General features: G+C 39.3%; 1 protein-coding gene across 1 annotated transcript in view; it reads left to right on the plus strand.

Moving 5' to 3' along the window:
• The window catches only part of LOC111232286 (cell adhesion molecule 1-like), a 158,448-nt gene that overhangs the window by 125,379 nt on the left and 10,673 nt on the right, over positions 1-22,396 (plus strand). The window contains exons 5-10 of the mRNA XM_022759726.1: positions 1,227-1,379; positions 3,547-3,684; positions 8,788-8,946; positions 10,460-10,556; positions 10,849-11,021; positions 20,294-20,344. Of these exons, the coding sequence (XP_022615447.1) occupies positions 1,227-1,379; positions 3,547-3,684; positions 8,788-8,946; positions 10,460-10,556; positions 10,849-11,021; positions 20,294-20,344 (771 nt within the window). The remainder of the gene's footprint in view (positions 1-1,226; positions 1,380-3,546; positions 3,685-8,787; positions 8,947-10,459; positions 10,557-10,848; positions 11,022-20,293; positions 20,345-22,396) is intronic.

The raw sequence follows: 22,396 nt of genomic DNA on the forward strand, positions 1-22,396 counted from the left end.
GATACCTTTCTATAACTTCAACTGTTGGTCTGACAAACCAACATCTTGGGTCTTGGGAAACTTTGATGAGCTTTTAAAAAATTATGAATGAAAAAAATAATCAGCATATTAATCACTAATGAAAATGATTGTGGCCCTAATATGTAAATATAGTTTGGTGTAAATATGACTAAACACTGACTAATAAATACTAGATAATGTGCACCCTCCATGCTCTTATGTAAGCAGTCAGGCAGTTATGAAACTGCCTCGTTTAAACTACATTCAGTGTCTCAGAAGTGAAGGGTTTCCCTCCCTAGCAGGTGCTTCTACTCTCAAAGTGCATCAGTGTCATTGTTTCCCTTTGAGGAGAGACTTCCAAAGAGCTCTCAAATTATATTGGGGGATGAGGTTTCATGTTGACACTGCCCTGAGACCTTGGGTAATGATCATGATGCTAAGTGTAAAGCCTGACGGGAATAACAAACTCCCCGTGCTTTAAATAGGGGCTGAATAGAGTTCGTTAGCTCGACAGATGCAGAGAGGACTTGATAAAGAAGGCAGGTCAAAACATCAAAAGGGCTCCCAATCAAATCAACCAAAGCTGTTTATGTAAAAGAGTGCTCAGGGATGAGGGCTGGCCAAATGAAAAACAGAGTGGAAACTCTGAGAGAGATGGATAACCTAGTTTGACAACATTAAAAGAAAATTCAGCCAATCTATACAGGCATTAGTATACAGATTCCTGGCTACTTTTGATTTGGAGTTTCAGGCATCCAACCCTCTCTACCTCCGCACTGTGATTTAATTCATTATGTATGTTTGAATGCCTCTCCTTTTTCTGGAATATGTGAGTTTGATGCATCCATCCATGACCAGCAGCAGCCCATTTTAAGAGTTCCTAGCTTGTTAGGAGTCCTCATGAGCACTCTTCACACTTTCCTGTCTTTGCCAGTGCTCTGTGGACTGTAAAGCTACTTTATAAATCAACTTGTATGAATCATTTTGAAACTCACTTTTCTTTTACTCAATTAAGGAGAAAGCCCACAAAAGGGTAGCAATCCCCCACTCTTCTCTAACTCATTTTCTTCCTTACGACTCCTTCGTCTTCCTCCATGTCCTCTCTCATTCTCACCCCTCTCCACTTCCCATTTTCCCCCTTCCCTCTTCTTCCTCACTCCATGTCTCACGTTTGTGTCCCTGTACTCTGTATCCTCACTGTCTCTGTCTCACATATATCCCCACAGCTCTGAAGGACAGCCGGTTCCAGCTGGTGAATTTCTCTGACAACGAACTGCGGGTGTCTCTGTCCAATGTGTCACTCTCCGATGAGGGACGCTATGTGTGCCAGCTCTACACAGATCCTCCTCAGGAAGCCTACGCAGACATCACTGTCCTGGGTAGGTGTGAGGGTGCATGTGTGAACCTCACACACATATCACACCCCTCCTCAAGCACACTTTCATTGTATTTCGCTCAGCTATAGATAGTGAATGTGAAATAATCGTAATCTTTGATCCCGTTATCTTTAGCAACTGAAACAAAATGTCAGCCAATTAGGCTCTCGCGGTGCTCAACAGCATAACGAAAAGGAGCAGATGCTGAAACTGATGGCTCAGACCGCGTTGGTTTTGGCAGCTGTGTTGACTCTGTGAATCCCGGTGAATGTTGACTTGGCTGCTCCAAACGATTCCCTATTGAGAGTCAGCTGTGCCACACTTTGATGCTTTGGAGTGAAATTACTCTAGTTAAGCTTTATTATACATGCAGACATCCTGGGGGATTGAAAGGAATTAAAAGCACTTTAAAGTAATTACTCTAGTTGTACAATTGAAACCTAGCTGCAGTATTTCTGAACCAAGGGTTGCATTGAAGAGTCCTTGAAATAAACTCCCCACTGACTTTTTGATTTCAAGCAATTGGAGTTTAGCAAGTTTGCTGCGATGACTAAGGCCAGGGACAAGGGACAACTGAGCCTTGTTCTGTTTGTAGTAGACTTTACACCCATGTAACTATAGGCTGTAATCATATACTTACATAACATTGGCATAAAATTTCAGATAACACTTTATAATGAGGGTATGAAACACATCCTTGAAAGATGCATGGCTAATGCATGACTCATGATGATTTAACACATGATTAGTGGATGTATCATAATTTCATTTTGCTCACTTATAAGAAATGATTAAGTGACTGAGTTTATGATTGGTGGTTCAACCTAACTGTTTGATGGATTGCCATGACGTTTTCTACATCAGACATACAAACCGCTATTCATTTTGAAGATGTGAAAACAATACGACGATGTGAAAGGGGTTGCTCATAGCAATGAACTTAGAGAATTATCACTCAAATATGCAGCTCCCCTCAGCTTTACAGAGTTTCAGCTCATTGTGTAACTGTCCAGTCTGTTAACTTTCTGTGTTGGTTTACTATCACTGCTCTCATAGCATAGTTTTCAGATGTAGCAGGCAACTCTTTTCAGTAAAAAAGTTTTAAAAACCCAGTGTACTCAACCGGCTCAGGACCAAACAGTAGAACCAACACAGTGAGCAACTAGCTGGTGAACACAGTGGAGATAATGTGCATCATAACTACTGGAAGTATCAATATGCAACTGTTTGCTATTGAGTACTCCATATCATATCGACTTAAAAGGTATATGTCAATGCTATATAAGTAATCCCCTGACTTTTCAAAGAGCACAATTAGGTCAGAATTTTAATTTGTTCAATACTTTAGTTTATGAACCAATACCTCCAAACCCACTGCTATTCCCATCAACCTAAGCCATAGTTTTGCATGCTAACGAACTAAACTAGAAAGGTAAACATGGTTAATATTGTACCTGCTTAAAGAGGAACCCAACACCAAATCCATCTAAATGTTGGGTAAGTAAATTACATGCAAAGTCATGTTATTGCACTATCAATCGATCCTGGCACCATTGGTACGATGCAGACATTTACTGCATGAGCGGTCCTTGTTTATGTCTCAGTTACAAGATAGGGTTTATTTGTCCAACAAATGTAGCTTCAGTAACATCAAGCAGGCGCCTGCTGACAAGTGAGGGGAAAATGGACAGATTTGTTAATGGTAACAGAAGGGCCACAGGCCTACCCAATACATTTACTCCTGAGAGTAAATAGGACACATGAAGTGCTCATCCAGTATTTCACGCACGAGATCAATATTTTTTTTGTTTTTTTTTACCTTTACCATTTTTTGCAAATGATTACTTAATGTACATCCACTAAAAGTAAGTATGGACGGGTACTGCTTTGCTTTTAGAGGGGCTTAAATATCCTTTCCTATGTAACTGGATTCCAGCTAATTTGGTGGCATTTAAATCAATACATGAGGTAATTGTGACATAAAAGATCATCAATAAATTAATTTTAAATGTTAATGACTTGATCTTCCCTTAATGGTGAGAAACAGGCATGCATGCATTACTTAAGAATGTGTTTGTACCCTTATTATTTTGTCATTGTGTTGCCAAATTTTATGTGCGCATATATAAATGTTGTCATGCTGCTGACCATTGCTGTTGCTGTGGCTCAGTCCCGCCAGGCAGCCCAATCATCGAGAGCCGGGAGGACGTGGTCAGCGAGGGGAACGAGACGGAGCTCACCTGCACAGCCATGGGCAGCAAGCCAGCTGCCTCCATCAGATGGATGAAAGGGGAGGAGGAACTGACAGGTCAGTAGAATAACAGCCTCCCCTGGTTTGCTTCACATGCTCCAGGCCTGTCCACTTGCTTACAAGTCCTGGTCTCTGGAGGCCCTTCCTCTGTGAACAAAATGTAGTTCTCATCTAAAACATTAATGTGTGGTGTACTGATTATGTTGACTGACATCTATAGGAAGATAATGATGCCTGACCTATACGACTGATGTCGGGCAATTTTTATTTTTATTTTTACCTGTGTGTAAAATCCCCTGTCCATAAACCTGGGCTGCTAAGTCTTAGCTACAGTATGTAATGATCAAATATGCATTCAGAACTGCAAGAGCTGGAGTCCAGGCTCAGGTTATGTCATGTTTCTCATAAACCTTACAAAGCATTTGCTGTTAAGCCACTTTTATATTGTAATTTTGATTTAATACAATCTTGTTGGATTTAAAATTGATTAAATATTTACTGTGAGCATATAGTTACACCTTGACTGCTCATGAGATATGATTTTAAGCATACACTTTAACACTTCTATACATGGTAAACATGGTCATGAACTTGTATTTACACATCTCATCTCCACTCCAGTGCTTTTGGCCAGCTGCAGGCCATTGCAGAGAGGGGTATATAATCTGGGGTGGTGAAAAATCCTTATTACCTCTCAGTTATGATTAGGGGTGATCAATTATTCATTACACACTTATTGTACAGCAAGGGGGATATTCATTTTAGTCATATCGTATTTACACAGAGTGGATATCTCTGGGCTTGTTGTCAAATTATATATGTATTAGAATGGAGAGGATTCATTTGGCTTGTTGAGAGATGAAATATTTAGACAAGAGCGAATCTGAAGCTAAATGCCATCTGTGCCTCCAGTGTTCCCTACAGGAGTCGAAGTCAATTTCTGTTTATGAGTTGTCAAGTGTTTTGTAGGGGAGGGAGACACAACAGGATGGTTAGATCAGCGAAATGCCACTGACATGCTGAACGGGGCTAATCCATAGTGGCAGTGGGTACATAAGGAGAGCCAGAGAGTCACGTCCTCCTGTACCCCAGGAAACAGAAATCACTACTCATTATGGACGAGCTAAACAATTCATTAGCTCCTGCGCATATCGACATTAAAAGGCACACATCAAGCTGGTTTTATAGAATCTCTGTGATCATGTTTGTCTTATGCCTGTGTGTAGGAAAGACAGCCGTAATGGCAAGAAATAAATTTGTTGGCTAATTTAAACACACTTTCAAATTGGACGAATTGCTTTTGCAACCATTTATCATGCTGGCAGGTACAGGACTGATGGGGCTCTGGCTTGAGAGAGACTCAACACACAAGGTGGCAAAATGCTTGTTAGCATAAATGACAGCTGCAACATTATTTAAATGTAGCAGAGCCCAGTGCTCAGCTGTTACTGCTGCTAAAGTACAGGAGGAGATTTGTTCCTTCAGACAGCTGCATTTAAATGTGTTTCTAAAATTTGTATGTGATTATGTGAAACTGCATGCATTGGATTTATTCAGAATTTTTTACAGAGAGTAGACCTTGTATTTTTTTTCTGTTTTGATTAGGTGGAAAACAACTTAAAATTTAATGCTATTTACACACACTTTAAAAAAAAATTCACCAAACCCAATTTAAAATTCAGCTTTTAACGATTTTGGATTATGGCAACAATCAGTATTCAGGAAAAATCATTTTGGGAATCTCTTTGCAGATAAAATAAAAGCTTTTTTCTTTTTTTTTTGCTTTTTTAGTTTTATTTATAATTTTATAAGCAAGTTTTATAAGAGCTTGAACATGTAGTTTCAATTTTGACCTTGGGGGGGGAGGGATGTCTCTGATAAATATTCATATTTATTGACACATTTCAAAAGCAGCTCTTATAACATGAAAGAATTTTTGTCCAAAAATAATCATTCACTCATTCACTTCACCTACTCACTGATTGAAACTCGGTGGCATCTAACCAAATTCCATTCACAGAAGAAGGCTATGGGATACAGGCAAAAACTACAGAAAAGTCAACTCAGTGAAGGTCAATTTTAGAATATTTCATATTTTGTAAAAAGTAATATGGGTACCACTTTCTAATAAGGCACCCTTTAGAAGCTGTGATTAATGACTTTAAAATAATTTGCTAATGCTTTACAGATCAGATATCATATATATGAATCTAACAAGAGAAACTTTTTTCTTTTGGGTTGCCAGGTTGTGAAAAATCCTCCTCCAGTATGACACATTAGTCTTAAATTCATCAAGATTTTTCATAACCTGGCAACCCAAAACATCCTGGTTTAACTTAACTTCAAACCATTAATAAATGCTTTATTAACTACCTACTATAACTTTTACTTAATTCATAGTTTTATTAACTATTAATAACAGCTTATAAATCCTTTTTAAAAAAGTGGCTTATCTCAAATTGATAGCGTAATATTCAAGTTTGTACTCACACTCAAATTTGAAATGCCTAAAATGAACTTGTCTAATAGCACAATTATTATTCCATATTGATCCAGTGTGCTTTGGCAGTTATATTACCTTAATTTTGGCCTGCTTTATTAATGCTAATGCCAGTGCCACAGTACTGTTGGAGCAGTGTTCAAACAGCTTGATCAGTGGCTGCTCTGCAGTGTGATGGCAGGCAGAAGACTCGGGTTAGAAGCTGACTGAAAGAAAATGTCACCCTGAGAAGAGGCTATGCTTGATTGCGCTGGGATTGATCGGTGGTTGATGCTCACAAGAGCGTTTGATTTGACATCTCTGCTGCAACACTCAAATCTCCTCTGCATTCAGATTGGAGTCCTTCCACAACCTGATCTGCTGTTGTTTTCCTCGTCTTGGTTTGCATGACACTATTAATTGACAAGCATTGGTTGGCTCTGTCTTTCTCATTCAGATTTTGAAAACATGACACGGAACCTTTAGTTTAGTTTTCTGAACTCTTTTTCATATTAAAATGACTTTGTAATAAGAATCATGCTCAAAAGTAATTGATACTAGAAGTCAAATTAAGGACTTTTTTTTTCATGACAGCACTGGGCTGAGCCCAGGCAGAGCTATTTTCCTGACCTTGAAATGTGTTTTGCCAATCCCTTTGGTATTTCGCATGTTTCAGAGGTCAAATGAGAGACACAACATAATGGGACCTCCATTGCACTGAAGGTAGTACAAGGCAGAATGGAGCTATTTTTTTTTTTTTTTTTTTTAATAAATCAGCAGTCATTGTATTGTTGTCCACAAAGTTTCCATTGAGAGGAGTGCAGTCATGACATGTCACATGAAACATAACCAAGTTTTTCTTATTTAATGTGTGAGTCTCTATACATTTGTCAAATCTTAAATACAAATTACATTACACAATTAAATTAAATTACAGACATGAATATTGTAAAAAAAAAAAAAAAAAAAAAAAAAAAAATTGATATATGACAAAAAAAATTGGCATTATTTCACCAATTTTGCTTGAAAAGTGACTGAATTTGGATTATTCAAACGGTTGCAGATTATTTTTTTATCATCCAGCTAATTGATTAATTGACGAATCATTTCAGCTCTAATAGATACTGGAAAATAAACATGCGAATATTGAGATAACAATTTAGCCCTCTCACATGTTTGTGTTATGCCAGTCTGAAGTTCCTGGACACTGATATTATTTTCCTATTTGAAGAAGCCTTTTTCTGAGCCTATTTATAATGCAGCACTGTGGCTGGTATGAGACAATCATTGTGACTGGCTGAGAGGATAATGGCTAATCACCACAACCCTCCAATTCATACTGCACTTCACCCAGCTCTTGGAAACACCCTCGCTGACCTTACAAATGTGACCTATTGTCGGGTTTTGTGATTGCATGGCGACAAAAAAAGCTCTTAATATGAAATTTCTGTTGTTTGGCGAGGAACAAGATGGCATCGTTCTGAGATTGTTACCACTGATCACAGCACTCTGCTTTAACTAAAGATGTTTGGGATTAACTAATTTGCTGTGTATCACGTTAATGCTTTCAGTGCTTTTTAGAGTGAAGTCAAATTACTTGCTGTAGTTAACAGCCTACAAGGGGAAAAGAAATGTATAACATTAGATCCGTACTTTTATACTGACAGGACATTATGTGTTGTACATCCTGTTATGTCTTTACTCATTTGGGGTTTTAATGTGTTCAAATGTTAATAAATGAACTGTTTGCCAGTCAGTCCTGTTTGCCATCTGGCTGATTCTGTAACAAAACACCAAGATAATCACAGTCTCTAAACATTTATTTTTACGTGTTCTCATCACAACATCACACCTTTTATTCCTGCTGTTATTATTATAATGTGACTGTTATTACTTACTTACTCTTCTCTAACAGTCAGTGTGCTTTTCAAACAGCCTGACCACACTTGGCAAAGTGGTCAAATTTAACACCCTGAAGCGCACTGACCACTTACCAATCCCAGTACTTTAAATTTTATGTAGGCAGCTCTTGGGTAGATGTGTGTGTGTTAAATGGGGTTAATATCCATCAAGAGGCCACATGTGTGTGTATTGGTGATCACCAACTGTGGAACAACAGTGTTTTGCCCTCCCCGAGTCCAGCCGGGCTCCCCTGTGACAAGGCTGAAATGGAAGTGTGCTGCAGGTCAGAGTGGGGCTGTAATTATTTCCTCACTTCATTAAGTGCGAGTAAACCATCACACTCAGCACTACGGCTAATGCGATGCCCCTGTGGCATTGTAATGCTCTCTAAATGAATGCCCCTCTGACAGCCTAGGGCCTAGTGGGCAGCAGATTACTGCAGGGTTAGCCCCAACAATGCTCAGCCCTCGAGCTGCAGAGGCATTCATTATCAGGCTAGTATGACCCAGCCGCTCCTCACTGCTCTCATCAGAATTGAAGGCCTCTGGCTCACCTGAATCCTCTAAAGTCTCGTTCGGGCACCACATCACTGAATCATAAATTAAATGTAAATGCCATTTGAACACACTCCAGTTTGACAGGTAATGTGCTCTTAATAGCTATGACTATTTGCTCATTATGGCCACTTCAGGTTGGTGCTGCTGCAGAATTTCAGATTTGTTTTTGAGCTGTTTAGTCATTAACTTTTTCCCCTCTCGTGTATATGATGGTTTTTCTAGGTGAGATGGCAGTTGAGGAGACATATGACAGGATGTTTACTGTCACCAGCCGGGTAAAATTTTCTGTCACCAAAGAGGACGATGGAGTGCCAGTGGACTGCATCATTGACCACCCAGCTGTAAAGGACCTCCTGGCTCAAAGACACTTGGAAGTGCTGTGTGAGTGGCCTAAAACATTACTTATTCAAGACTAGAACTACACCAAGGCCCCACAGACAGTGCCAGAGATTGTCTCTTGCCTGGGCTCATGAGGGTCTTAAGTACTTACTGGTGAGGCTGTGACATTTGTTGATATCATGTATCTGTACAGACACTTCTGATCATTCAAATATACCACACACTAACAGTAACAATCAGTTTTGAAAATTAAAAAAAATGATTAATTGATATAATTTACTTTTTTGAAAACGCAGAACACTGACACAGATCTCAGGCAGAATAACTCCAAGGAGATGAAGTTATTTTTGGGCATAAAATGCCTTAAAAAAAAAAAAAAAAAAGCACCTCTGTGAAATTATTACACCAACATGAGTCTATGTGATTATGTATATATTGCGAAAAAGATTTATATAGTGCTCCTCTTGAACTCTATTCCAGTATATTTTAACTTCTGAACAGGCATACTGGGTGCAGGGGATCCCTGGGACAGAGCTTCTATTTGAGATTAATGTAAACTTTTCCTGTTGGGAAGTCAATCATATAACTACAAAGAGACTCAAAACAACTACAAAGATATGCAAAATAACTACAATGATATACAAAACAAGTACAGAGATGTAAAATGACCCCAAAGATACACAAAACATGACAAAACAAGACATGCAAAACAACCACAGCTTACAAAAATAAGCAAAATGAGGCTTGTATTTTTTTAAAATTCAATTAGAGACTCAAAACTACTACAAAGAGGCTACAAGAGAAAAGCTACAGAGAGATAAAGTACATCCACAAACTAGGTGCAGTTACTCTTTAGGATGCCTTGGTGAAATGTGCCCCAGGTAGACAGACGCTCAGTGGTATCCTCTGACCATCAGATCATAGATGTACTATACGTTTTTGCACTGCCTGACACTGTTATCTATGGATCATAGATCCATTCTGGCATCGTAATCTTACAGTGTACTAGTGCCTCAGCCCATGGGATACAGTCATCACAAGGGAATAAAAAACTCAGGTGTCAAATGATGTTTAGGTGTTCTTTAAATGGTGCATTGATTGAAGAGGTAATACAGGCTTCCTTACACTGTTAAACATTAAAGAAAGGTTAAGGTATCCTTTTGTAGTCTGTGTAGAATGTTAATTTTTTTTCAGGTAGACAACTGTTTTGTCTGACCTTTCAAGGAAAAAGAGAAAGCTTGACTGGAACCGCTTGACATTTTGGTAATCTTTGGCTAGCATTGATAAGAGGAAAAAATCATTTTTGCTGAAAGGTACTGTAGACTCACTGGATGTCTACTGAGCAATCGGATAATCATTTCATCCTCTGCTATGTTTCACTCTCGGCTGTTTTGCTTTCATTTAAAAGTCTGTTTCTCTCAGCGCTTCACCTCAGAGCCCAATGATCATTTAACTTTTGCTTTGTCTGCAGGTATGAGGAGAAAAAAAAAATGCTGTCTTGTCATAACTTATGACACTGGATCATTGTAAGTACTCATCTTTTTTCTATTTTCAGATAAACCAGAGGTGAAGATTGTGGTGACATATCCTGAAGGTTTAACCAGAGAGGGTGACAACCTAGATTTGACCTGTATCGCAGAAGGAAAACCACAGTGAGTACTCACACGGATGGATACACTTCAAAACTTCCGAACACTGAAATTTCTGTTTAGTTTCGTACTTTCCACTGTATATCCCTTTTCTGCCTGTCCAAGCACCCTCTAACCTTTGCATTTCATTGTACCATTTAAATGTTACCAGTTGTTAGCACGCTGTATAAAGGACATCATTAGACAGGCCCTGCCAATGGCCCTCCTCAGACAATCTCAGATTTGACCTTTATTTCAGATTTCTAGCGTGGATAGACAGAGCCTGAGTGATGTGTGTGGTATTTGTGCTCTCCAGTCCCCATCAGATCAACTGGCTGAGAGTAGACGAGGATGTGCCGCCTCACGCTGTGGTGACCGGCTCTGATCTCTACATCGAGAACCTCAACAAGTCCTACAATGGCACCTATCGCTGTGTGGCGTCCAATGCTGTGGGAGAGGCCTACGACGACTATATCCTCTATGTATATGGTAGGTATCACGCTTCACTGCACTTGATGTTCAAATGCCTCCATCACTCTTTTACACCAAGGATTCAGTTTATATTGCTGATATAGAAAGATTTTTAGACTTAAATGCCTACAGTAGCTTTGGCAGTCAGGGGATTGTATTGCAACGATAAGGATTTACTGCAGCATTTGTGCAACAAACACATTGACATTTCAAACATATATGGATGTAAGCCATTATTAAGAGGAACAGGAAGCTTAATCACAGAAGGTGGCTGGTTGACAAATCCACGGCGCTCTAAATTTATGTTGAAGATTTGAGCTGCCGCTGTACTATTATTGCATGACGATGAGTTTGAACCATACAGAGTGGAAAGAAATGGATAAAGTGGCTGTTGACTTTGGAATGGTATGTTAGAAACCCAGGAAGTTTGATTTTACATGGTAGGTTTATATTTTTGAAGCAAGACAAAGACACTACAGACCTACATGTACAGACACATTAAGGGGATGCTAAACTCTGCTCTTGCTGGATGCTTGGATAATTTTGGAACCCCAACCCCCCACAAATTAGTTAGTGTTCGACCATTTCTGTCACTTTCCGAAACTGACGATCTGACAGTCACACCCACTTCACGTGGCCATGATTGGCCAGCTGTGTGGAGGCGAGACAGGAGCCAGTATCTATCTAGAATATCTTGCAGGAGGGACTGTTTGAAAATCTGGAAAAACTATAAACTGATAAACTATAAAGACTTTTGATTTCTGACATGATCAGACAGCACGACTTTATTTTCTACGATGATAATGGGTTTTGGTGCTGTTGACTCACATTGAAGTGTGTGGAATTTCAATGTGTTCTGCAGCCAACCAGTAAAGGGCAATAGAGGGACCAGCTCTCCTAGGACTTGACTTTAAATGCCGTGGACGGTTTTTTCCCCCTTGGTTTGAACCTCTCTTCACTGAGGCCTCTTCTTCTTTTAACATGATTGTCAGTCATGGTACACCAATAAAAGTTTTTCTTGTTTTCTTTTCAACACATCACTACCCACCAAACAACAACTAATAGAACAAAAAACAAAGCCAAAAATACTTCAAATAAATAACAAATACATAAAAATACAATTACTGTTGCTACTGCCAGTGAATTCACTTGGCTGTAAATCGCACATAATCTGAAAAAGTTCAAACCTCTTTGCAAACAACTCAACTGTTGAAAGGTGCACCAGGCATCTTTGCACTTGAATCCCCAAGTGGGAACAGCAGGAGGGAACTGTTTGAAGTTTTGAAAGCGAGAGGGACTTCATCATTTAGGAATCATGTAACTCGGACCTTAATTTCCTATTTTTGGTGGCTGGCAGGGGTGTTGAGGATGAGGGGAAAATAAATTTGCAGCAGGTGCAGCCATTGTTGGTGAGTTTAGCTTTCTCTCCTTGGAGCGCTTGCTCCCTGCTGTTTAGAAGAGCATTTTGTATTTCGCTCCCAAGTTTCAATTTGTTTCTGCCTGTGTGCCAAGAACATTGTCTGAAAGAGACCATATCCGAAACAAGGGAAAAGGGTGGCTCTGCTAGTATGTACAAAAAAAAAAATCTCTTCCCACATCTTTTGTGTGTAATTTATACTGATTGTCAAAATGGTTGTATTTTTAATTAGAAATCTTAACTGCAGGGTAAATCTTGGGTAGGTTTGTAAGACTTTATGTCAAAAAATGTCAGTTTGTGATATATTAATGTTTCTCTAAGTTACATTATGGTTTGCTTTTCCATCAAACTTATTGACTAAAATATTAAAATGTTTCTATCTTGGAGTCTTAAGTTTCCAAGATACATGAACTGAGGTTCAGAACATAAAGTCTGCCTCCACTTAAAAAATGTGTTTTACTTATTGTTACTTCATTTGGATGTTTCAGCTTCAATGTGCAGAATTATGTACAGTAGCAAGAAAGTTTTGATTGACCTGGTTTTCTACATGAATCGGTCATAAAATGTGATCTGATCTTGTACAGACAAAGTACAGACAGACACAATGTGCTTAAGCTAATTACACACAAACAATTCTAAACTATGGTGTCTTTGTTGAACACACCCATTAAACATTCACTGTGTTGGTGGGAAAAAGTAAGTGAACCCTTGGATTTAATAACTGGTCCAACCTCCTTTGGCACCAATAACCTCAAATAAGCTCTTCCAGGAGCTTCTGATCAATTTTGCATCATTCTTCCTACAGAGCTGCTTCAGCTCAAACATGTTCTTAGGATGTAGTGTGAATGTCTCTCTTCAGGTCTGGGCTCTGACTGGGCCACTCCAACAGGTGGATTTTCTTTGTTTGACGTCATTCTGTAGGCAATTTACTCTGAGCTTCAGCAGCTGGACAGCCACCCTGACATTACCCTTCAAGAGACCTTGATGAACTTGGGAATTCATTTTCCTCTTGATGATGTTGAGATGTTCAGGCCCAGAAGCAGCAAAGCCCCAAACCATGATGCTCCCTCCAAGGTCAGGGTGCTTTTGGCAAACTTCAGGTGTGCAGTGACATCTTTTCCGGGAGCAGCAGCTTCCTCTGTGTTGTCCTGCCATGGGCACCACGCTCCATGATTTGCAAATTGTGGACTTGTGAATAGAGATTTTAACCAGCTTCAGCTGTTACTCTGAAGTTCCTTTTCACCTCACTGAGCATTCTGCGTTGTGTCACTTTTCTGACGGTGGACTGATCAATATCTAAACTCTTTGAGATTACACTATAACCCTTTCAGTTTTATGCAAATCAACAGTCCTTGATCAGAAGTCTTCTGAGATCTGTTTTTGATGAGGCATGGTTCATTTCAGCAGATGCTTCTTGTGAATAGCAAAATCAAAACTGTTTTTAGAAGTTAAAGTAGCTCTAATCCACACCTTCAATCTGGTTTCATTTATTGGACTCCAGGTTTTCTAACCCCCGTTTCCAATTAGCTTTTGTTAATGCCATTAGTGTTTAGTAGTGTTTTTATAAGTCAAAGTAGTTCTAACCCACATCTCCAATTGTGTTTAAGTGATGTTTGATAACTCCTGACTCCAATTAGCTTTTTCTTGATGTCAGTATCTGAGGGGTCACATACTTTTTCCAACGTACTCTGTGAATTTTTGAATGATGTATATACATTAACATACATACAGTGGTGAGAAAAGGTAAGTGAACCTTTGGAATTACCTGAATTTATGTATAGATTTGTCCTAAAGTATGGTCAGAGCTGCACGTTACGATAATGAGCAAACACTCTTCTGTCTATTTTAATTAGTAACACAAATCATTGTGTTGTTCTCGTCCATATTAAAAACATCATTTCAAACATTCAGTGTGTAGGCTGGAAAAAGTACTGGTATCAACAAAAGCTAATTGGAGAACAGGAGTTGGAAAACATGGAGTCCAATAAATGAAAGCAGATTAGAGGTGTGGGTTAGAGCTACTTTGACTTATAAAAACACTATTGAGTTTGCCATTCACAAGAAACATCTGCTGATGTGAACCATGCCTAGCAAAAAAAAAAAAAGATCTCAGAAGAATTGTTGATTTGCATAACGCTGAAAGGGTTACAGTCATGTCAGTTTAGATATTGATCAGTCCACAGTTTAATTCTGTGGCTTCTCTCCATGGAAGTGGACTCTCAGCTAATTTGACTCCGAAGACACAGTGATGAAAGCACAGTGAGGTAAAAAAAAAAGAGTCCAGTAAACCTTTTTTAATGAGTACTCACATATGGTAACTTTCAGAAGCCACTGCTCTGGCAGTTTACTTTTTCTGTTGATAGTTTTAGCCAGATGTGAGGAATCATGCTGGTTAGAGAAAAATGCCAACAGCAAAATGATACTGAAATGAATTAATGAGGTCTCTCTGTACACCTTTACAAACATTGTCACATTGTCTCCTGGTGGGTTGCACTATGGCATAAACCTTGCCATTATAGCCTATTCATCACACATTGATGCAGATTGTTAGATTTGGCCACTGAAACCAACACTCATTTTTAAAACTAACATGCGGCCAAAGCTGTAGGACCAGACGAGGAGAGGAGATGAGGTGCAGTGTTATGCTAAAAGCAAAGCTGTTGTTGAACACGAGCTCATTGTGGATTTTGTGAGAGATTGCAGGTTTCAGACTGATATTGTTTTGATTATTACTCAGTCTGCTTGTTAAGGTCGCGCTGACAGCCATGAACTGTGTGTCAAAAACCAGCAATATGACTTTTTTTTTTTTTGTCTGGCTGTTGAGCAACTTTTTATGACAGTTGCTGAGGATGTGCATTTGTGAAAATAAAATGCATTTGTTACGTTTTTCACATCAACGCCATTTCACTAATTGTAGGGCAAGCAATGAATAGCATTTTAATGGAGGGACAAGGTCTTGGGCAGAGGCGGCAAAAACCTGTCAGATTCAGGGGAAATTGCAGAAGAAAAACAGGGAGTGTTGTAGGTGTACGACAAATGCACGTTTTTTTCCGACTAAGTTCAAGAAACCTGGGACTCAATTTCAACACCTGGAAACTTTAAAAACATGTGAAATTACCAACTCCTGAATGATTTAGCAGATAAGTGTTGTTGATGTTTTGAAAATGCAGGAAGAATAACCATGTGGGGTTTTTACAAATGTCTTACAAACTGAGTTTCAAACACAGCAGGACCTCACTAATCCAAATCTCTCAGGTACAAAGCATTCAGGGAAGCACTGGTACTCCAGTTTTTCATTGTTGAAATATCTTCAGTTGCTTGAGAAAATAACTCAAGTCACATCATCATAGTATATGTCTGAAGTTCAGCAGTTCTGTAGGTTAGTTGATGTTCAGAGAAATAATGTGTGTATTTCACCAGCTGTCATGTGTGACTTTGTAACTGTGACATAGGTTTCCTGTGACTCTCATAACTCTGCCGCCCCATGGTTATTCATCATCGTGCTCTGCCAGGCAGATGATGACATCTGCTTGTTCCCAATGGGCCCAAAATGATCACTCCCAAACAAAAGGACAGCATATGCCGGCAAATAGCTCACTCAAGGCAGACTTATTCAAGCTTTCATGACTAAAATCCTAATTGTTGTGCAAAGATTCCTCTGAAACTAAGATTTACCGTACTCTCTCCTTGAGTAAATCCTCTCAGATTGTATGTATTTTTTTTTTGGTAATGAACAAGTTGTCTCAAACACACATCTTTAAAGTAATAATATAATATTCTAATAGTTCAGGAGTTTTCCCTGAATTGCCTGCGGGCATTTAAGAACTCATGAATGATGAGTGTCGACTGCTGTTAAATTCATGTGTCATTTGCTTCGTGCTGCATCTGTAACACTTGCATGAATGAATGAAGAGCAATGGGAAGCAAATGTTCTCTGGTCCAGAATAAAAGCTACAATAGCTTTGTTATCAGTGTTTGTGCCTTTTGCCATGACTTCTTCAATTAGTATCTTCCTATCCACATATTTTACCAGTTTCCATTAAACACTGTTCCTCTGGTGTACGAGCGTTGGAAGCTCTATGACTTCAGCTCGCTATAATGAGACACAGGAGATTGGCAAAAGGTGCTCATAACAGCGTATAATTATGTCTGCGACTCCCACACCTCTTTTCTGGAGGATTTAATGCCAGACAAAATCATGTTGTGGTCCATATGAGGGTTTGTTGTCCCAGACTAATCATGCTTGCTACAGTGGCTTAATTAGTGTGTGTTTCTGCCACATAGATTGGTCTTAGCATGATAACCTTGTGCTGTTTTTGTGTTGTTTTTCAGTGGCAATGCAAAACCTCAACTATCGCACTTCTCTTATCACGGCTACCAACATCAGTCTCACATTTGTCTACAAAATGACCAGTTTCTTCTCTTATCTGGCATTTTTACCGTTTTGTGTTTTTAATTTATGGACTCTTGGTCCTGTTGAAGCCATCACACACCTGTCAAAAATGCCTTTTGTTTAACCAGTAGCATGCAACAAATAGCTTTATTTTAATGAGTTGTTTTTTTGCTTGTGAGTATTATTGATAGTGCTCAGCTGAATCGTCCATCAGCGCTCTTCCATCCTGCTGCCACCCTCTGCCAGTGCTAGTCCTTCGGGCTCTTCCTATTTCAAAAAGACTAATGACCTTTCACTGTGCGACAGCCCAGACAGGTGTGAGGCCGATGTAAATCCACATCAAATCAAGTCCCATTGTGGTGCAGGTATTGTATGTGGCTGGTCGAAAGGCTGAGAAAGAGGCTTGTCATGCTGTTGTCCACAAGGGTGTGTCTGCAGCAGGCTGTGAATTGTGCCCCCTGGTCAGTGTGTAGTGTGGGAGAGAGCTGGCCAGACAGAGGCCTTTCTCTCAAAGGTGACCTGGTGCTATAACTCACACATACTGCCTGTTGGCAGGAGAACAATACTGCTTTTTACCACCACGGTTTAGCCACAGTTGACTTTTTGACCTATAAATCTTCCATGGACCAGAAGTCAAAGAATCACAAGCCAGTGGAAATTTGGGGTTTATCAGGGGTTTGACATAATGTGAATGGACAGGACTCACGGTTCTCCCTCTTCTTATGACAGGCTATCCCTCTGAATCAAACACATAATGAGGAATGTCTTTCAACACTTGAGCTTGTAGATTCATTTTTCTCAATAAGAATTCATTAGATTAATTGTAATAACCTCTTTTACAGACATTTCCCTCTGTTTTTGAAGAATACTTTTATAAAAGTTGACGTAAAGGGAACTTTTAAGTAAGAGAAACAAATAGACAAAAGAAAAGCAAAATATCTTCCCTGCTGTCGTGTTGGCAGGCAGATTTAAGCAGGCATAGATAAACAATTTCTCCTACATTGTTTCACTTTATGGTTAAATTTTCTCATATCAAATTCCTCACTGATACAAATACTCCCTGAAAATATGGCCTCTCCAAAATACACTCATATTTCAGCCCTCATAATGCTGAGCCCAGAGTCATCCAGCCTGGAAATTGCCCATGGAGAATTCTTGTTCGGCTGGATATTATATGTGCCACATCCTATCCCGGCCTTTGTGAAGACCCTCTTCCCTGAATGGCCAATTTCCCTCTTCCAGACACTGACATTTCAGCTATCAGACTGCCTTCGGTCACAGGGAAAGAAATCTAGCCCACCCCCCTCTTCAAATACTGTCAGAGGAGAATCTCTTCCTGATACCCTGATACCCCCCTACCACCATCAACACCACCTCCACCATACACTCCATCCCCGGCGGCAACATTATGCTGTCCTTGATGTTTTATCATTAGTTTGGGAGTGTGTGGTCCCCCACTGCTGTCTTTTGATGGAGTGCAGACAGTAAAGGCACAGAGACAGCCAGCCAATTTCCCCTGCTGTGACTCTCCCACAGCAAGGGGTCGTGCTATCTCTCCCCTGCACCAGAGCCAGGCATATATTCCCCTGATGAGGAAGCTTTAAGCCCTCCTTAGCACCATCACATACCTGAATTGCCCTCCATTTTGTCTTTCTGATTATTTTGTTTGGGGGTTAGTGACAGGCCTAATCAGTACATTGTGGGGCGGAGGATGCTGCTCGGGGCTCTGCTGCGCTGCAGCGGGAGACCACCAGAGTGGTTTAATTTGTAGTTTGACATTAATTATTGAGAGAGACTGTGGAAAATAGCAATACCTTTCCATGATTGCCAGACATTATTATTCATAGTTAATTAGAAAATTTATCAAAAAAGAAATTCAGACTCTTGCCATAATGAAATATGATACAACCCTTGTGCAAATATTAGTGTGTTTTTCTTGATATGTTTAGAAATGCTGGCAGTGTGAATAGTAATGCTGGCCTGCAGGTCAGTCCACCACTTTTGTGTTGACTGAAATATCTCAACAACTACTGGATGGGTTGCCATAAAATTCCCCAGGGCAATTAATCCTAATGACTTTGTTGATCCCCTGACTTTTCCTGTAGCACTGCTATGAGGTTAAGTTTTTGTTTTTAGTGAAATGTGTCAACAACTACTGGATGCATTGCCATAAAATTTGGTACACAAATTCATGGTCACCAGAGGATGAATCCTAATGACTAGCAGAAGGTCAGCATTTTCACATTAGCCCACCACTTTGATCTAGACTGAAATATCTCAACAGCTACTTGATAGATTGACACAAAAATCAGTACAGATATTCATGGTTCCAAAATGATTCAATGTCCTGATAATTCCCTGACTTTTCCTGGAGTGCCACCACTGTGAAGTTGAAGTTGAAGGATTGCCATAAAATTTGCTTTGGACATTCATGAATCCCTGAATGAATGTAATGAATTTTAATTGTTTTGACGATCCATTAATGTTCTCATCCAGCGCCACCTTTGGGTCAAGTTTTTATTTTGTACAATACTTTGGTTTATGCCCAAATACATGGAAAAACTAAGATTCTCGTAAGCTTCAGCTGTATGTTGTTGTCAGTGCAAATCAGCAAATGTTAGCATGCTAACATCTAAACATGCTAAACATCAGCATATTGTCATTGTGAGCATGTTAGCATGCTGATGTTAGCTTTTAGCTCAAAGCATTGTTGCTGCTTAAAGGAAATAGGTTTTAGAGTTTTTTCAAGTTTGTCTTAAAACCATATTCAGGTGCCCATATGTACGATAAACCAGATTTTGTTTTGCTGTAGCCATTCTTCCTGTTTATAAAGGCCCTAAAGAGATCCCTTCTTAACATGTTTTATCATAAAGTTTATGTTAAGTAGTCAGAGTTAATCAAACTAACTCTGCATATCTTTCAAAGTCAGTGTTTTTAGTATCAAATTCCCTCCTTTAGCTTCCTGAGCAGCGTTTCTGTGCTGAGCTGCGGTGAAGCGATATTAACACAAAAATATTTCATTCTAAAAAATAATAGTAACTTTGGGAGATGCTCACTCTGTCTGACTAACTCAGGCTGCTTAAGCCTCATGTTAACTTCAAATAAAGCTCTGAATATATTTTTGCACAGAAAAGGACTTTGGATTGTATCCACCCATCACTCACACTGAAATTGATTTAAGAAGGGATCTCTGGAGGAATGATCACAGTGAGCAAAACCTGATTCAATGTTCATATGGACACATGACTATTATTGTAAGATAGACTTGAAAACATGTGAACCTATCCTTTAAGTACAGCCTCACGGAGCTGCTAGCATGGAGTCTCCTAAAAATTTATTCACCACAGCAGCTAAAACATGTGCATGTTATGATTTTTATAGTGCAGCTTCTCATCTTCAATGACTTTTGTCTCTTTCTTTACTCTTGTCTTCCTTTATTTCTTATACATGTTCTTTATTTTTTTTACTCTTTTCATCTAGATGCTCCCACTACTATCCCCACACCCACCACCAACCCAGTCAACACGCAAGGTACTGTATGCCCCCACTACTGTCCCTCTCAGCAATCATATATGTGTGGTGTGTGTGTGAGCTTGCATGCATGTATGATCAAGCGATCGAGGAGAGAAAGATCTTGTACCTAAGGCTAAGAGAGTCCGTGGATGGCCAGTTTTAATCAGATAGTGCTGCTGATAGGTGACACTACGGACAAGCAGCGTGCGGCTGTCAGAGACACCTGTCACAGCCCTTTCCAGTCACATGTTTGATCTGAGAAAATGCAGAGACTCTGCTTTCTGCTATCTTATCAGCATCTGCAGCTATATCTCAACCGGCCCATCCATCATATTATAATGCCCTTTGCATCTCCCCTACAAATGCCAGTCACATTTCGTCTTTGCGAGGCCAAAAAACATCAATAACTATTTTTCTCAAAGACATATGAAGTAAATGAAAGGCAGTTCATTTGTGCTGTTTATAGCAGAGCAACCTTTTGCCATCTTCTGTGCGCACTATTTTAGACTTTGATTTAGCTCTGTTCCAAAATTTCATTTCAATATTAACCATTAAAAAAAAAAAAAAAAAAAAGCTATTATTTCAAAAGCACCACTAAGGCTACACAGATGGCGAGGCAACCTTGGGAGTTGACATTTGGATATGCCAGAATGTGACATTTCAATACAAAAACTATCCTTAAAGAATAGATCGGTTTATCAATAGCTGCTTTAGAGATATGGCAATTTTGGCCCTTTTGTCATGATCGTTCTGCAATTCATGTAGTCATAAAAATATGGAGTGGCAATATTCACATAACAAGTTTGAAACTCAATGTGAGACTGCATCAAAAGCTCCAATATTGTAATGTGGCAGCTTTCAGATATGATTCATTTATTTGATCACACAATTGGCTTTCCAGTAGTTTATCTGTGCATTATGTATTTATTCATTAAAAATATGGGTCAAGAGTCACATAAACAGCACTGTCTGTAGTCATGTTTGTGAGGCCCTATGGGGTTTTAAAAAATCTCTGTTTACTGTGACAGCACACTTCTCCTTTGCATTTTTTAAATTGCTTCCTCATGTTTTGAAATTTCTACTTCAAACCTGCTTTTTTCTGTCTCAGTTTTAGTTTCGGCAGTATGTCAGTGATCATGCTGCATAGATACAACGTAATTTCAGCTTTCTGACTCTGTCTGGGTGTGGCCCAGTCAAACAGGAAGTTGCTTTTGCAGAGCTCTGCATTACTCTGCATTTTTCCCTAAGCTCTTCTCCTTGGAGTAACACTGATGCAGCCGTCTCCGTGTTTTCTGCTGTAACATTCCAGTAATTTCCGAAAGACAGGCTTGAAAGAGGATTTACCGTGATTTATGCAGTACATGCTGGGAGGATGTAATTGAGCTTTCTTGCAGTTCACTACTCTTCTAAATACCCTGTCACAGGGGCAATGCTAAGCTGGCTTGTGGTAGATTGCTTTGCGCTACCTTAATCAGCATAACGGCACAGTATAGCATTTTCCTCTCGCCAATAAGGAAGTGTACAGCACGATTTCTTACAGATCCATTACAACCAGAGTGTGAATTGGCGCGGCCGCTGCCACCACCAGCTGCGATTTTCTGTTGTAATCAGAGGCAATTGGACTGCTACTATATATGATCCTAACATTACAAGTCCAGTCAGTAAATTGTGAGAAGCATTCATTGTCAAATATAGATCAAAGAGCTTATTACGAAAAAAAACCCCAAGAAACATCATTATACATTTTTCAACTAATTATAATTGAAACTGGTTATAGATTGAAAGTGTAAACTTTGAATAACCAGGTAGTAAGCGGCCTCCTTATCTTAGGTTGTTGTCATTTTCATGACATTTAAGGGATAGTTGTGTATTTAAATCTGGTTATATTGTTTTAAATATTAATTGCCATTCATCTGTTATTGTGTAGAAAATTTGTTGCCATTATGTTTTGTTATGCGGTAATGGACCATTAATTGATATTATTTGTTTATTGGTTTTAGTTTGAACCTTGGTTTTAGTCTTTTATTTGGACATTTTAATGTGTGGACCCTGGGAAGATTAGCTGCCATA

Source organism: Seriola dumerili, unplaced genomic scaffold (assembly GCF_002260705.1).
Source record: "Seriola dumerili isolate Sdu_G_001 unplaced genomic scaffold, Sdu_1.0 BDQW01000330.1, whole genome shotgun sequence".
Classification (NCBI taxonomy): domain Eukaryota; kingdom Metazoa; phylum Chordata; class Actinopteri; order Carangiformes; family Carangidae; genus Seriola; species Seriola dumerili.